The sequence below is a fragment of the Agelaius phoeniceus genome, chromosome 21 (genome assembly GCF_051311805.1).
Source record: "Agelaius phoeniceus isolate bAgePho1 chromosome 21, bAgePho1.hap1, whole genome shotgun sequence".
Taxonomy (NCBI): Eukaryota; Metazoa; Chordata; class Aves; order Passeriformes; family Icteridae; genus Agelaius; species Agelaius phoeniceus.
Window position 1 is genome coordinate 10210585 of NC_135285.1, and position 17027 is coordinate 10227611.

Genomic DNA, 17027 nt, shown 5'->3' on the forward strand with positions numbered 1-17027 from the left:
GCTTCCTTCTGTAGCTTGGGGTTTCAGCTGCAGTTCCAAAATAGCCTAAATTAACTTTCAGTGCTTCTGTGTGTTTTACTTTTAGGAATACATTCCTGATCTGTATAACCACTTTCTGGACATCAGCCTTGAAGCACACATGTATGCTTCCCAGTGGTTCCTGACCCTGTTCACTGCAAAATTCCCTCTCTACATGGTCTTCCATATTATTGACTTACTCCTATGTGAGGTATGTGTTATAACTGGAGACTTGCACAGCTCCCAGCTTTTGACAGTTTGTCACTATCTTGGTTCATGTCCTTGTTACTATCTGTTCTCTTAGAGCAAGGCGTGTGATATTTTTATGTGGAAGTGTTCCATTTCTGCAATGATAAAGATTCTCAGCATTTTAAAGAAAAAATTAAGAATCAATAGCTATATAAAAGGTTATAATCTCCTATTCCCTATGGCACTGGTGAATTTATGTGAGAAGACTCTGTACAGCCTGATGAGAGCTGATTTACAGATATGTGGGCTCCTCTCTTCTGAAGTCATGTAATACACAATGATGACTTTTTATTTTCCTATCATATTATTGCATGGAGGCCATTGTGTATAAAATGGCCCAGCTGACTCTCATGCTGGTAATCTAACAGGCTTGAAGCTCTTTCTCCTGGAAAACTTCAAGTCTCTCTATATTTCACAACTTATAGAGCAAAATTCTTTGTATTGAGACATTGTCTGTAATCCTGTATGGAGCAGGGCATGTAGTGGTGTGTGGGTAAGCAGTGTAATTACAGTCAGCAGTTATTGCCATCAGTGAACAAATCCCATTTTGTACTGAAGCATCCTCGAGTTATTTAATGATTTGCTGTGTAACTTCATGCATCCATTCTTCTTGGATCTGCACTTGTTCCTGTGAAGTGGCTGATTTCCTGCCTTTCCTTTACTGAAGGCTTTCAGCATTCACAAACCTCCTGGTCAATGTTTTTGCCCTTTCCCTGTGTCTGCTGCTTGCTTTGTCCATGTGCCAGTGGAAGAGAAAGCAGCAGATGGTATGGAGAAAATCAATTCTGTTTGTTTAGAAACACATTTTCATTTCATAAACAGTAAATGGGCTCATAGAGAAGTTTTAAGGGGTTTTTCATCATTTTAAAGTAATGGTGAAAGAATAACTTGGTGGGAAGAAGAAAAAAGAGATCTTGAAATAAGATGAGCAATGTGTCATGGTTATGAGTGGGACCCCTGAAGAAGGTGTGAGCTACTCCTGAGTACAGAACTGTGTGTATTTAATTTAATTGGACAGTAAGAATAGAACTCTTCTAAGGAGTAGAGGCAGAGTAGGTGCCGTGGGACTCTGTCCTAAAGTGAGTCACTCTCCTTATCATTGCATGAATTATCCCAGTTTGTGAAGACCAGAATTTAATACATTGGTGTATAAATTACTGCATTTGAATCAGTGATTTTAGAAGTTGCTGTATGAAAATTAAATTATCTTGAGCTGACCAACCACTCATTAAGAAATGAAATAAAGTGCACAACAGAACTTTAGAGTTTCAGACTGCTAAGGAGGCAGTAAAACCAGTGTTGATTGTTTTGCTCTCTATAATGACTCTCTGGTAAAGATATTTTGAAAGTTGTTTGCAAAGTTGTTCTTGTGCCTTTGATTTATGTAGCACCTGGTTACACATGTATCCTGGTTCTCCTTCTCACAGACAAACAACAAACCCCACCAAATAAATTCCTATCTAACTTTGTAAATACTAAGAAATTAAATTATTTTGTCATTATTTTTTCTTTCCAGGGAATAAGTGTTATCTTCAACGTTGCACTGGGACTGTTAAAAGTGAGTATACAATGTTACACTGTGGTTTGTGCATCTTCGTGCACCATACTAAAATTAAGATGCCTGTTACAAAAATATGTTGTTTTTTTGTGAAGCTAACAACTGCCTGTGGCACACGTGCTGTAATCTGGCATGTCCTGTGCAGCACAGTGCTTTTTCTGGGGGGTGGAATAGGAGGCTGCAGAAATAGAAACAAACACTCTTTGCTGAAGGTTAAGGAGCAGCAGTGTTACTGCAGCTTTCCAAAGCTGTGGTGGCTTTATTGTTTCTGGGATTCAATAACTGTAAAAAATTGGCTTTTCCTGGTGTTTCTCCCCTTGTCTCCAGACTACCAAGGATGATTTGCTGCTGACTGACTTTGAGGGGGCTCTGAAGTTCTTCCGAGTGCAGCTGCCCAAGCGGTACCGCTCCGAGGAGAACGCCAAGAAGCTGATGGAGCTGGCCTGCAACATGAAGGTGAGCTGGGAGGGGCTGCTGCAGCCCACCTGGAGCTGCTCCTGCCTCCAGCTCCAAGGGCAAATCCAGGTTCATTGGCTGTGATCATGGAGATCAATTTTGAGCCAAATGCACTGACATGGTTCAAAGTGTCCTTTTTCCTTAAATTCCCTAGAGGAATTTTCTGTAGTGTCAGTGTGGAGGTACACAGCTTCCCTGGTGTGTTAACATTCCAGGCATTTTGTGATCCAGGTGTAGTAGCAGTGTGGATACCAGTATTCTGCACAGAATTCAAGCTCATCTTCTGTGGAACTAATGTAGAAATTACACAATAATCAAGAATAAAGCTATTTTACCTCTCTAATCATTTAGCATTAGCAACAGATTAAATGTTCCACATGCATCTGGTTCACATCATCCTAATGAGTGCATTTGCCTTTTATGTTTCCAAATGACAACTTGTTCCTCTTCCCAGTGTTCCCAGTGCTGTGTGGAGTGGCACAGGCAGGCTCTGAGTGGACCTGGCAGGGCTGCCCGTGGTGTCCTGGGGTGCTTTGGGGCATTAAAGGGGAGGTTGTGGAGGAAGCACTGCTGGGCTCGGCTCAGAACACTTCTGTATCACCTCCTTGATGGGAGTGCTGCACATAATTGCTTTCCTTGACCTAAAGTACAAGTCCTTTGCTGTCAGTAGAAATCTCCAGCTCTGTATTTGGAAGTGTTTCTTTGAGCAGAAAAGGGCCTGATATCAAAATAAATAATGTATAGGAAGGGAGAAGTAGCCTGGCTAAGGCATTGTGATTAGAACAGCATTCTGCTGGAAAGGAGGTCAGGAAGTCATCAGCTGGAGACAGCACCAGATTCTTCAAGTCACTCCTCAGGGCTGCCATCAAGTCATAGAATCACAGAATGGTTTGGGCTGGAAGGGCCCTTAAAGCCCATCTCATTCCACCCCTGCCATGGGCAGGAACACCTTCCACTATCCCAGGCTGCTCCCAGCCTCATCCAGCCTGGCCTTGGGCACTGCCAGGGGTGGGGGATTCACCTCTCTGGGCAACAGATGTTAGCAGAGCTGCTGCTGCTGCCTGCTGAAAAATGTGGTGGGACATCAGTGTTCATTTCTGCAAACCCAGAATCCTTGCTGACTTCCCCAGGCCTCCCGTGCCCAGAATTTATGACAATGACAAATCTGCTCAAGATCACCTAAAAAGGCAAAACTGGCTTAATGCTCTTGAAAAGTAGAAGATGAAAATACAGTGGTAGTGGTGTGCCTGCCTTCCTTTCCTCTGGCAGGGTGGATGCCTCATTTGTCTAGGATCTAACTTTACATTGTGGGAGGTTTGGGGTGTGAAACCCCCAAATTTGGGCAGTTTGAGCAGGGGCAGAGCAGTGAAATAATCTCCTCAAGTTACAGGCTCCATTGTCAATGAAGGGTTAATTCTCTAGGTGGGTGTCCGGGCTGCAGGAATACCTCCTGCGGTTGTGGTGTGGTTGGACCGACCCCAGGTAATGGTTGGCATCTCCGCAGAAATGTTCCCCCAGTGCACAGAGGCGTTTCGGGTCTGCTCTCACTAGGGGGAGCTTGGCCACCGCGTTCTGCAGCTCCTGCCCGGGAAGGTTGTTAGTGAGGAAGGCAGACTGCAGGGAAACCAAACACGTTTTCCATTCTGCCTGTCATTTATGCATGTAAAATTCAACCTGTTTCTCAGAAAGGGGTTTTTAAAGAGGAAATCCTAGCTATAGCTTTTAAATATATTTGGTTTACTGAGATAAAAATAAATGTTTGGGTGCAACTTTAGTGCTAGAGATTTTATTTAGATGCATAATGTCTTGCTTGTGAAATGCTCACAGTGATCTTGGTGTGGTGTTGCTAAACCATTCTGGCACAGGTGACACCAGGAAAATGCTGGTCAGGATCTGTTACAGCTTCCCTTGTGTTCCCTGTCCCTGCAGCACTTGAACTCTGGGCACAGAATACTGAATTCAGCATCACCTTTCTGTCCCTTCTCACAGAAGGGGAATCTGGGGGCCTGTGAGAGGGCTTTGCTGGGGCTGTGTGGGTCAGAGCAGGGACACAGCACTTGTGCTCTGAGGTGCTGCTGCTTGCCCAGACACCTCGGCACCTCGGGCAGGGGCTGTTTTCTGCTGGGCTTGAGTGACACTGGCAGAAATGTCAGCTGAGCCTGCACTTGCCCTTTCAGCATTTACAGACTCATGTAAAGTAAACCAAATGCTTCTGTGGGATGATAAATGTTACAGCTGAGAAAGCAGCTGAAGAAGGTTCAGCATCAGGCCAGTCCCAAAATGAACCACATCTCCTGGGGTTCTGTTGTGCTGAAGCTCTGCAGTGTGTGGAGCACCAGGGAGCTGTGCAGCACCAACGGGGAGCTCAGGCAGGATGCTCTGGGTACCTTTTGAACTTTCCCTGCATCCCACAGGAAGAGGCTGTTGTCATCCTACTGAGTGGAACTGCTTTTGACCACACCTGAGGGTTTGGTCTCAGAACTGGGTGAAGCCATGAGCTGTGCTTTGTGGGAGGGAGGAGTTCCCTGAAGCTTGTTCCATAACCCCGTGTGTGTTGTGTTCTTTTATCAATGCTCTGGGCAGGAACTAATGGGCTGCTTTAATTTAGATTAGCCAGAAGAAACTGAAGAAATATGAAAAGGAATATCATACCATGAGAGAGCAGCAGGCTCAACAGGAGGATCCTATAGAAAGATTTGAGGTAATGCTTTACCTTCTCCAGTCTGGTTTAACAAACAGGAAGCTGCTACTTTTGACTCTTTTTTTGAGCTGGTTTTGTTTTGTGACCAATTTGGATGCAACAGGGGAATCAGCTCCATGAATGTGAAGGGAATGTCTCTCTATTGGCAATGCTGATCAGGATGGGGTTGTTGTGAGCCCAGCTGTGCAAGAAAAGGAATAGTAAGAATTTTTATTTGGGCTTATAGAACCAGTTCAGTAGAGCCTGTTTAACGTGCTGATTGCACCACAAGCCATGAACAGAAAGGAAATGCCTGACTGATTCTAACTCTGCCTTCCATGTTTATACTCCCCCTTTTACTCCTCTTCGTAATTTCAAATGATATATACTGCAATAAGCATATAATTTTATAAATAGTTTATTTATCAAATAAATGTAATACTGGGATAAATTACACATCTCAAGTTATGCATGCATACACATACCACAATAATACACACAGAGACATAGATACAATAAAATCATGTATTTTAATCAGAGAAGTAAACTTTCTTTAGTATCCATCTGCGTGCTGGGAGTTGTAACAGGAGAGAGAAAATAGAGTATTTTTTCCAGGATTCTCCTCTCTTACCTGTTCCTAGCATGCAAATTTAATTTTGAACCAAGAAAAGCAGTACTTGTAGGAAACTCGTGGCAAGGTATTGATGGCACAATGATACCCCTACTATTGCAGGCTTCAAAAACATTTCTGTAGCTCAACAAGCAATGGCTGAGCAGAGTTATTTATACCTGGTGTCTCCTAGGGCTAATGCTGTATTTATTTCACATTTGCACTCTGGCTGTAGTTTTGTCCCGGGGAATTTCATGCAGGCAGAGCTGTCTTTGCAGACTGGAGTGCATCAGTGTGTGGGCACAGGGGCTGTGTGTGACACGCCCTGGCAGCCCTGTCCCTGACAGCCCCTCTGTGTCCCCAGCGCGAGAACCGGCGCCTGCAGGAGGCCAACATGAGACTGGAGCAGGAGAACGACGACCTGGCCCACGAGCTGGTCACCAGCAAGATTGCACTGAGGAAGGACTTGGACAATGTAAGTCATGTCCTGGGCTGTCCAGGGCAGACAAGGCCTAACTCCTTGTTTCTTCTCTCCCTGGAGAGGAGAGACATGGAGGATTTCTTGTGTGGGGCACAGGAGTCCTTCCTCCACATCCCTGTTGCACCCTGCAATGTGTAGGCCTGACAGAGGTCCATGGGAAACAGGAGTGCTGGCTGAAATACTCATTATTCTAAAAGCATTCAGAGTGGCTGCAGGGACAGAAGAGCCTGCACTTGAGTAGTTGCTTTCTTTTCTCTAAGGAAGTCTGGCAGGAGCTGTGGCAAGTCTTTAACCATCACAGAAATCATAACATGGATGCTAGCTTGTGTTTTCCTGGGATTTTTATGAATACCATTTCACAGCAGACAGGCTTTGCAAAGTGCCTGATAAACTTGAAAGTCTGAGTCTGTCTAGCTCTGCATGGATCAGAATCAGCTTCTCAGGTACCTCAGGCAACTCTGAAAATGTTGTTGTGGTTTCCATTTGGCTTGTTGGAATCTGCCTGTGTGAACTCCTCATCCTGGGCTGTTTCCAGATCAGTAGAGCTCTCAGGAGGAAGATTCAGGTTTGCTTTATGTTACAGCAGTTTTTTTCAGCTTGCTGTCCCACTCCCTTCTTTACATATTCAATTGTGGGAGATTTTATTAGTGTATGCTTTTTCTTTTTTTCCAGGACATGCAGAGACAGAAAGGTATTGGCATTTCTAGCACAGGGGAGGCTACACCACATTTAGTCTGTCTGCTTGGGGAGGTGAGGGGAAGAGTTCAAGTGCTCATGTTTTGCCATTCTTGTTGTGTACCAAGATAAGTGCATTTCTGAAATCTCAAAGGAAAATGGCTTCTGAAAATTGCCCAGTGCAGGAGCTGACAGGCTTTCAAACATTTCATTGGATCTGCCTCAAACAATTTAAGGTTTCCCACGATCTCCTGGAAACTTGCTCTTGGAACACTATTCATAGTAAATGTTGATGCCACTGGGTGAATGTTGCTTTAATGAAGTTTGGTTCAGGACTTTTGGGTTTATTACATCTCCTGTTCTTAGGTGTTAAAATGGGGATCATAGAAGAATGTTCTAGAAGCAGGGTTTCCCCACACATTCACTTCCTCTTACCTGGGCTTTTTCCCTTCATTAGTGAAGCTTCCAGAAGCTTCACACTGGTGATAGCCCAGCAGTGGCACTCAGGAGGTGGATTCCAGCAAAAATTGTCTTGAAGAAGCTTTTTCTATCAGTTTTTAACTGTTGTTTGTGGCTGCTTGAGCCTATATGAGACATGGTTATATTTTTACATTGTTTTTTTTTTTTTAATGGAGAACTGGGAGAGGAACAAAATGAGGCAAAATTGATATGCTTAATTTGATATATAATAGTCTTGTACTCAAAGATGGCAAATGATGTTGGCAGCATTTGGGTTATCCCCTGGGAGGAGATAGGTAGGTTTGATCCTACTTCAGGACTTGATTAATTCTTCTAATTGGACCCTGAAGTGATAAGCTTCATTCTGCCAGCCTGAGGTCCTGAAAGGAAAGTACCAAAGGACATTGTTTAACACACCTTGTCTGATACCTGCATGGCATGTCTGAAATCTGCAACCCAAAAGATCAAAACAAAGCATTTGGAAATACAAGAATTTCCTTAATATCCTTTCACTAGGCCAGAAAATAGGCTTCATTTTCTACTGTTGTTGGGCTCCTACATCCCAGTGTTCTTTAACTTTCAAACAGCTGAAACCCCATCTGTAATGAAAAGATGTTCTCTTTGCCTTTGCCATCTGTTTTAAAGGATCAGCAGGACTTTAAGGGACTAAAATTCACTTTTTTTCTTCCTTTGAAGGGAATTGGTACAGCTACTTTCTGAAGATTTTATATATCAGTTGAGTTATTGATCTATTTTTATGTAGAATCCATACACCTATTGGGAAGTGCTGGGTTGTGTGTATGAGACAGGAAAAGATGTCTTAACTTTGCAGAGTTTTAGTGGTTTATAAAGAGCTTGAAATTTTTCAACAGTATATTTTTATGCTTTAAAAACTGCAGTAAAAAGGGGTTGTTGGTTTCTGGTGGGACATTTCTTTCCCTTAAGGAGGAAGGAGAGAGGGGCCTGACTTATGTTTGTTTTGGTAGCTCTGTTTTTTCATGCAGTATTTTCTGGGATGGTATTGCATCCATTGAGACGTTTCATAGAGTTCTGGGGGCTTTTTAAATGTTCTAGAGGCATTTTTCATTAATTCTGTTTTCATTGCAAGGTTGAATGTTTGCAAATTAAACTTAGGTCTGAGCTGGTTATAGTCTGTTATTGTGAGCTGTTCTGTGCCTTTGGTTGTCTTCAGAATGTATTGGTCAACTTCCAGACTGGACAAGAAAATGAAACTTATTTCTGGTATTGGATTTCTTTGGAACAATCCCTACTCCAGTTTTGCTAGAATTAATCACTGAATTCAAGAGGCATTTTAGAGGGCTGGAGTATAGTGGTACATGCCATTAATTTTGATGTTTTGCTGCTTTGCTATTGCAGATGGGAAGTTTTAGAAAATAATTTTCAGAATAAAGTTTTATTGTTTTTAAAAGCAGTGAACCAAACCTTAATAAGACTGGAATGGCTGCACTCTGGGCTCTGTCCTGGTGGAGGCACAGCAGGGAAGCCTCTGCTCAGGCTCCTCTCTGTGTTTCAGGCAGAGGAGAAGGCAGATGCCCTCAATAAGGAGCTGCTAATGACCAAACAGAAGCTGATTGATGCAGAAGAAGAAAAGAGGCGCCTGGAGGAAGAATCTGCCCAGGTTGGGGCATTTCTGTCATTCTCGTTGTTCTCTACAGTACAGAAACGATAAAAATAAAAAGTGACAAGTGTGGGAAGGGCTTAATGTTCTAAGTCATGTTTGTCCCTCCTCTGTGGTGTAAAGGACGTCAGCAAAGCAAAATTTGCATTTTCCTGCCAGGTGCTTCATAGGGTTGGGAATTTTTAACTTGAAATGACAGTGTCACAGTCTGTGCCAGATGCTGCACAGAGAGGCAGTGCAGGACTTCAGCTGTCAGCACTTTTTGAATCCCTCCTTTCCTTGGCTAGCCCACTGCTCTGTCAGTGAGGGCCACCAAGGTCTGGCTTTACCCTGCCTGCATGGAGCTGAGCTGGACTCTGGGTCCCTGGGTAGAGCACAGCAGTGAGGTTAAGGAGAAGGAAGAAATAGCACCTGGGTATTTTTCAGACTACACCTATATAAACCCTTTATTTTCTTTTTGTTCCCCCCTACAGCTGAAGGAAATGTGTCGTAGGGAACTAGATAAGGCAGAGTCAGAGATCAAAAAGAACAGCTCTATTATTGGTGACTACAAACAGGTAAGTACAACTTCATGAGGATGGGGTTTGTTATCAAAGTACAAGACTTTTGGGCATTTTAGGAGATTTCTGGAAATCAGTGTTATCTGTGCCATGCCTTTGAGGACACACTTTAGCTGTTCTAAATGGAAAGGCTGTGGCTGGTTTTGCATTTTCTTTGGCTGAGATCCTGAAGTGGTCAGTCCTGTTTGCCCCTGATGTGGGGATTTGTAGATCAGCAGTCACCACAGCCTCAGTTACAGACAAACCTTGTTCACATGGGCGCTTGGATATCAAAGGTTCACTTCATGCCAAGAAAAGCTTCTCTCTCATCTTTGCTTTGTCAATCAAATGCACCTCAGAAATAAGAAAAAAGATGCCTTTTTCCTTTCAAGGCTTTGCTTTGGCATTCAAGCTCCTGATCAGAAGGTATCAAGGGAGCAAATTCATGTGTCTCTTTAGTAGGCCCAGATCAGGTCTCAGGGAATGAATTAGGGGTTTTTTTACTACTCTGTCTTGCCTGTTCTTTTTTCCCAAAGGCAACAAAAGGGTCATACTATTCCTAACCTTTTCTGGCTCCTTTAGCAAGGCCAAACTGTTAATAACTTCTGTTGGAACTGCACCTTTTCCTGTGGGGATAGAAGAATATGTAGAGAATGGGAAAATGTACAATGAGACAGCTTAATGCAGCATCCCAATTTTTCTAGCTTTCTAAGGGTCCTTAGACTATCCATGTTAATATTGCAGCAGCATTTATTTGTGCTTTAGCATTCATTTGGGAGAGAATTTACATTTATAAATGGTTTGGTAACATAATTTTGCTTGTCAGATTTGTTCCCAGCTGAGTGAGCGACTGGAAAAGCAACAAACAGCAAATAAAGCTGAAATTGAGAAAATACGGGTAAGAGACCAGATAGATCCACAGTCTACAATGTTTCAATCTCTTAGCAAAACAATAGCAGCAAACACACAATTTATTTCATTACTGAAATGGTGGCTGAGAGTCCCCATAGATGAAAGAGAAGATTGTAAGGGGGGATCTGGGAGAAAAGGTGAGTCCTCTCATGCCATAGTGCTTACATGCTCATGTTGATGCTGGGGGGGTTTTTTTGAGGGGTCTTTTTTTTTCTGGAAGAGATTCTCTGACTGTCTTTTACCTTAAAGTAACAGTGGGAGGGACAGAGCCCATTATTGCAGCAAAACAACACAGCAGTGTTTCCAAAGCCCTGAGTGCGGGGCTGGCAGGAGCTCCTGTGGCTGTGCCTCCCCACAAGTTGCCATCAGTGGTTGCTGTGGTGCTGAGCTGCTCTCCCAGAGCAGAGGCAGGAGCAGGCTTTGCTCACAGCCAGGTGTTTGCTTAGCAAAAGGTGGATGACTGCGAGCACTGCCGCGAGTTCTTCAATAAGGAAGGCCGTGTGAAGGTGGCCAGCACTGCCAAGGATGGTTCAGATGAGGACACGGATGAGGAGAAGGAAACACTGAAGAACCAGCTGAGGGAGATGGAGCTTGAGCTGGCCCAGACCAAGCTGCAGCTTGTGGAGGCGGAATGTAAAATACAGGTAATGCTCTGGGAGTTTGTTTTGTAGTCTGTACAGCATGTCTGCATTCCTAGAAAAATGTGTGTGTGAGCTGTAGAGGGATTGGAACAGATCCTGTTGGTTGAAACCATAACCTGCTATTTCCTGCACGGTTATTTAACCAAACACTGCGTCTGAAACTTGCTGTATGCAGACGATATAATTGAAATTGCATGAACTGTATTTAGCAGCCACTACAGCTTCCAGACATCTGCCTGTCTGCAGTGCAGTGCTGGCTGCCTGATCTCCTGCAACTGCTTGGAAGGAGCCCAAGCTCTGACAGAGTACTGAATCATGCATGTCTTTATCTCACAATCAGTGCTAAATGAAGAAGTAACATTGACAAATGTTAGACGTGTTTCTTAAAACACGATTGCAAAGCACTCCAGGTACCTGAAGTATTTCTGTAAAATATGACAACATTGTGCTTTTAGCCTAAAACTGATATGTCAGTGCGGCTTGTTCACGGAAAGGTAAAAATTAGTTTGTAGAAAGTCCACTTCCTGTGGGAATAGCTCCTCCTCAGATGGAAGACAATTAAAGAGTTTGGATGTACTGAAGAAAGCAGAATGTTTCACTAAGGGCAATGACACAAGTCTTGTTCTGCTTTTCAAAGCTTTTTTTTTTTCTCTTTGTCAGCTTATTGTTCTGCTTTTAATTTATGTAAGACTTGTTTAACTTCTGAAGTGGCCAAGAGTTTGTAGATGTTCTAGAGCCTTCTAGTTTTAACTCCTATAACCTTGTGCTGTGAATATGTATCAAATTAAGGAAATTACTCTTCTGTTTGCAGGATTTGGAGCACCATTTGGGTCTGGCCCTGAATGAAGTACAAGCTGCAAAGAAAACGTGGTTCAACAGAACAATAAGCTCTATAAAAACAGTGACTGGAGTCCAAGGAAAAGAGACTTGTTGAAAAGCAGTTCTGTCAAACACACCTTCTTAACACCTTTTGTTGCCTTCCTTGGCCAGATGTTTAATTCTGTGACATGAGAGGACCAGAATGTAAATATAATAGAAACACAGCATGTCAGGATTTCAATAGGTCAGTGATAAAGAGGATGGAAACACAAGAGAGGTTTTATTGCTAGACATGGGATGTTCATACTACTGATATTTAACAGGTGATGTAGCTAGATTGAAGCTCTTCCGAGAAACACTCCATTCTGCGTCTGGCTGGAGGCTTTTCACAGACTAGGTACGAGAACTTACCAAACCCTAATTGTTAAGTTTACATATGATAGGTTTTTTTACAGTTATAACCTTTTTTAATATTTTATTTGAAAGGAAAAGTGTCACTAACAAAGTTAAAAAAGAAAAAAAGAAAAAAAAACGGAAAAAATGCAACAAAAAAATACAAGTTTATCAAGAACTACATCAGTGCCAGAAAGCAGTCCCCAGAGGTAGGAAATGGAGAGTAGGAGGTGACATGTTTTGCTTTATGAATGGGGATGATTTCAGCATTCCTGTCGAGCAACCCCACTTTGTTTTAGTAGATGCAGCATCCATCTCTCTGTGTTTGGCATTTCTTTCTGTTACTAATCAATTCTATGCAACTCTGGGCTTTTTTGGCATGGGCTGCCAAACCAATTTGCCACCGGAGGCTGGGAGACTTGTCCAAGTGCTAGACAAGAACGATCGGAATTGTGGGCAAATTCCCGTTTCACTTGTGTCATATTGTTTGATCCACATATCAACAGCACCAGGACTGCTGATAATATGAATTATGTGGATGGTCTGACATTCAATGGAGTCTGTCTGGGTTTTGTCAGGTTTCTGTTTTGTTTTTGTTTGTTTGTTTTTACCTGGCTGTAGCAGGCCTTCTGTGGAGCTCCGACAGAGCTCCCAGGTTTTAGTTTTGCACATAGGTATGAATGGGACAAAGAAACAATAAACTGAGATATATATGAGGCAAAAATCACAGCGTGAGTGTAGCTGCGAGCATCTCTAGCTGTAACTCGCTTCCTGGTGGCGTTCTGAGGTGGTGTAGGTCATTGTTCACGCTCGATGCAGTTGCACTGGTAGGTGCTAAACGTGCTTGGAGTTCTCATTCCTTGGATTGTATTGAGTTCTCACCAGAAAGCTGTAGAATGGAGTTTTGCACCTTGTAATTTTTTTAATTTATAATGGTTTGTGTTATGCTGAAGTATCTATTGCATCAGTGGATAAATTTTGTGTGCAGTGTGAGTATAAGCTGGTAACAATATGAGGCACTGGTTTGTATATAAAGATATTTGGTTTATTTTGTATTTCTAACTTTTTCTTGTTTACTGTACTAATGCTAGCTAATGTACTCTGTAACTACAGGATAGAACATGCTATGTCCAAGCTTTTTTCCTTAACTGCATACATTATCTCTATTGTTTAATACCAAAAAAAAAATTACTGTAACTCCATCAATATTAGATGCGTGGACATTGTGGTAGCATAGTTGCAGTGTGTATACTTTATGAATTGAAATATAAACTAGTAAAATTGTATAACTATTTTGTTGTTTCATTTCATTTGAACTGAAAATTATTAAATATTTTGCAATATAAAGCTAATTCTCTTCTTAAAGTAGAAGCAGTAGCATCTGCAGGCTTCTCCAAGACTGAAACCACAGTCATGCTGCAAAGGGCTTTGCTAAAAAAGACTGCATGTTCTGAGTGCTGCCAACACTGGTTTTATATAATAAAATCTAGGGTTTGCTTTGAAAAAAGAAACTGCAGAAGTGACCTTGTGCAGCTTGAAACTTGTGACTCAGTATTTCTCAAACATGTCCAATTTAGAACATTTTTTTTTTCCCATGGCCCTCCAAATTCTGCTTGAATCTGCAAAATAAATGTAGGCTATCTCTGCTTATCACCATCAGTAACAAATTCTGTGGGGTCAAGCATGGTTCATGTCATCTTCAGCAGGGTTTGTGGCCATGGCTGAGCCCGCACGGCTTCAGGGCTGCAGCAGTTGGGTCTCAGCAGCTCTGCTCCCCAGCCCTGTGCTCTGCAGAGATAACCAGGAGAACAAACGGATTCTTGTCACCAAAACCACCAGAGGTGGCTCGGAAAGCAGCCCTGCTCTAGGAGGCTGCTGTGATGTCACTTTCCCAGCCATATTTTGCTTTAAGAGAATGGCATCATGTGGCTGTGTGTGGTCTCTGCTGCTTGGTCCTCCCAGAGGTGCATGCCTTGCTAAGGTCAGCTCTGCAGTTTCTCAATAATTGCAATCTTTAGAGAAAGTTTAAAGGTAAGTAGGGGACAGGAGGAAGCAACCCAAGAACCCTTCATCCACTTGTCTTTCTCAAAGGGACTGGGAAATAGTGTAATAGTGCATTTTCCTCCAAAAATGGGGTACTTAAAGGAAGAGAAAAAGCTGCTTTATTGTTCAGATGTCTTCCACTCTCTAAATAAACATTATCTTCAAATTGCATGCAGCATATACTCCTCTTTTAGTATGGATGCAGAACATGCATAATTGTTTCACAGCATTTCATCAAAAACACTTTATAGTCAGTTTCCAGTCATGGATAATTTTGGATGCCTACCTGAAGGTTTTTGGTACTCAGAAATAAATATTAACAATGTATTTCACATCCAACTCCATCTAAAATACCCACAGCTAACGAAGAAAAATGGATCCAGTGCTGAGGTGTGCATCTTTGGAAGCATAATTACGTATGAAAGACAAGGAAGCAGGTCAGATTTAAGATGAGGAAACTGAATTTGCAGATGTTCAAAACTATGAATAAGGAAGGTAAAAAACCATATAGAGTCAGAAATGCTGTAAGCATAAGTGTTTTACAGCCCTGTAAGAGAAAAGGAATGAGTGTGTTTGGTAGCATTTGGGGCATTAATGAGATGGTTATTTTCTGGTAGTCAATCACCTTTCTGTTCACATGTGCCTCAGCTGGGTTTGAGTACTGAACTCCAGCTCAATGCCAGTCTGCTGATGCTGGGATTAATCTCCTGTGCCCCAGGCTCCAGCTTCCAAATGCTTTGCGTGTTTGTGCTGTATCATTACGTTCCAGTGGTCTCAGCGTGGGAGCTCGAGTGTCACAATCTCATTTGTGTTGCAGAACTTCTTGGCAGCTCAGGGTCTGCAGCTGGAAGTGGATATTCAGGATCTATCGGAAAGTTTTACCTTTAATCATTGCTGGTAAGCTGTCTTGAAATTTATGTAACTACCTCCCTGACTTTTTTTAGCTGCCCTTCTTATCTGTGGCAGTGATATAAAGTTCCTGTTATCTAGAGGAGGATTTCACTCCATCTGTTCAACAGCTTGGCTCACATTCATCCAGCCTAACTTTAGACACTTCGGAGGTGCCTACCATAAGAGTTTAATCCAGGGAGGTTTTCCAGCCCTCGGCGGTGCGGGGGCAGCACTGCAGGCGGGCGGCTCACCCAGCCTCGTGCCCGGAGCCCTGGTGGCTCAGGGGAGCTCCTGTGAGCCCACAAAGTGAACTGAGAGTCCTTCCTAAATTAAAAAAATACTGGAAATGAACCATCAGTGGACACGCAGGGGGTTGCTTTCTGTTTTAATTTTTCCTCCCTTTCCCATCACTTTATTGGGCAGTACTTTTCCTTCTGTATTGCCAAAGAGCATCAAGGTTTCTTCATACAGAAATTTTGCTAGAATTTACCACTGCACATTATAATGCACTTGAGCAACACGGGCTTGGTTTTGCTGCATTTTCCGCATACCAACAAGCATGACAGTGTAATTTGGGACTGAGGGCTTTTCCTCGGGATAATCTGGCCACAGGCACGGTAGGAAACTCGGGCTGTGAGGCGAGGAGGGCTTTGCTCAGGAGCCATGTTTGTTGAGTTTGACATTGAAGTCAAGTGTTTCCTCATGGTGGTGTGAGTTCCTGCTGAATGGGGGATGAGTGGAACCGAGCTAACTGAAGTAGAACCGGGCTGTTTGAGGTGGATTTAGCCGAGGAGGAGCTCGAAGACCACCCCACACCCTCCGGCTCCTCAAGCCCCGCCGGGCGCCTCCTCAGCGCCCTCACAGTTTCCCGCGCTTTTCGCGGTAGCGGCGCCCGCGGGGAGCTCTGATTGGCTGGCGGGTGATTGGCAGCAGGAGCTGCCTTGGGCGCGGAGGCGGCAGCGGCGCCATGTTGTTTGCCGTGTGGGCCGGGGAAGCGGAGGCGGAGTGCCGGGGGAAGGAGCCTTGGAGCGGGGCCCGGGCAGGGGCTGTCCGGCGGGAAGAAGGTGCGGAGTGCGGGCACACCGCTGAGCTGCTGGGCTGGAGGGGAGCAGCGGCCTTCGGGCGGGGCGGTGCTTCCTGAGGGAACCATGCAGAACCTCCCAGAGCTCTTCCAGTGTCTGTGGGTGTTAGAAGAGCACCAGGGCAGCGGAGGACAGCAGAGCTTTAGATCCAAACAATAACCGCTGGAGATGAGTGATACTTTGGGGGAAACCTGTACAGAACTTGTACTGCATTAATGGCCCTTGTGGAGGTATAAAATTTTCGCCTTAATTTGCACGGGGTTTAAATGGCCTCGTCTATTGTTTTCCCCTTGCAGACACCCCCCAGGCCCCTCAGGCTGAGGCAGGCAATGAGTTCTTCCCAGGCAGCAGTAGCAGCCTTTCAGCAGGAGGTGGATGATGTTCATGGCAGCCTGTCACAGGCAGGTCTGAGCTGAGGCCTCCTGAGGTGGAAACCTTTGAAATAGGCTGTGAGAGCTAATAAAGTGGAGCTGTTTGATCTCTAATGTGATGAGTGGCTGCCGTGGGCTGTTCTCCTCGTGGAGAATGTGCATGAGAAGTCAGTCACACCACTGACTGCTGGTTAAGTAATTCATGGGTTCCTCCTACAAATCTGATCAGAAAGTTGTATTATGTCCTTGTACAAAAATGATCTCCTAGGAGGAAGTGTAGTAAAATTGAAGTGTCTTGGAAGTAAATCTGTGGGATGTGTTTCTAATACACCTTGAACTTACAGGTAAATCGTTCTAATTCTCTGTTTATTAATAATGGTTGAGATAGGAGATGTAGCAAACTTTATAGCAAAAGTTTATCACAGAAGTTTTTCAGAATACAAAAAATATTACATGTTGGTTAAAATGTTAAGGTAAAAGTATTTTTTAATCAGCTTTAGTGGCTTGAGTT

At 43.5% G+C, this 17027-nt stretch overlaps 2 protein-coding genes across 5 annotated transcripts in view; one reads left to right on the forward strand and one right to left on the reverse strand.

Moving 5' to 3' along the window:
* Nucleotides 1–13421, forward strand: part of RABGAP1 (RAB GTPase activating protein 1) — a 60874-nt gene extending 47453 nt beyond the window's left edge. For all 3 annotated transcript variants that reach the window (XM_054646153.2, XM_054646154.2, XM_077189121.1), the window contains 10 exons: nucleotides 86–229; nucleotides 1784–1825; nucleotides 2153–2281; nucleotides 4890–4982; nucleotides 5936–6046; nucleotides 8721–8825; nucleotides 9299–9382; nucleotides 10191–10262; nucleotides 10723–10920; nucleotides 11729–13421. In XM_054646153.2, the coding sequence (XP_054502128.1) occupies nucleotides 86–229; nucleotides 1784–1825; nucleotides 2153–2281; nucleotides 4890–4982; nucleotides 5936–6046; nucleotides 8721–8825; nucleotides 9299–9382; nucleotides 10191–10262; nucleotides 10723–10920; nucleotides 11729–11851 (1101 nt within the window). In that variant the 3' untranslated portion in view covers nucleotides 11852–13421. The remainder of the gene's footprint in view (nucleotides 1–85; nucleotides 230–1783; nucleotides 1826–2152; nucleotides 2282–4889; nucleotides 4983–5935; nucleotides 6047–8720; nucleotides 8826–9298; nucleotides 9383–10190; nucleotides 10263–10722; nucleotides 10921–11728) is intronic.
* The window catches only part of STRBP (spermatid perinuclear RNA binding protein), a 75263-nt gene continuing 63599 nt past the window's right edge, over nucleotides 5364–17027 (reverse strand). For both annotated transcript variants that reach the window (XM_077189130.1, XM_077189135.1), the window contains one exon: nucleotides 5364–7566. In XM_077189130.1, the coding sequence (XP_077045245.1) occupies nucleotides 7520–7566 (47 nt within the window). In that variant the 3' untranslated portion in view covers nucleotides 5364–7519. The remainder of the gene's footprint in view (nucleotides 7567–17027) is intronic.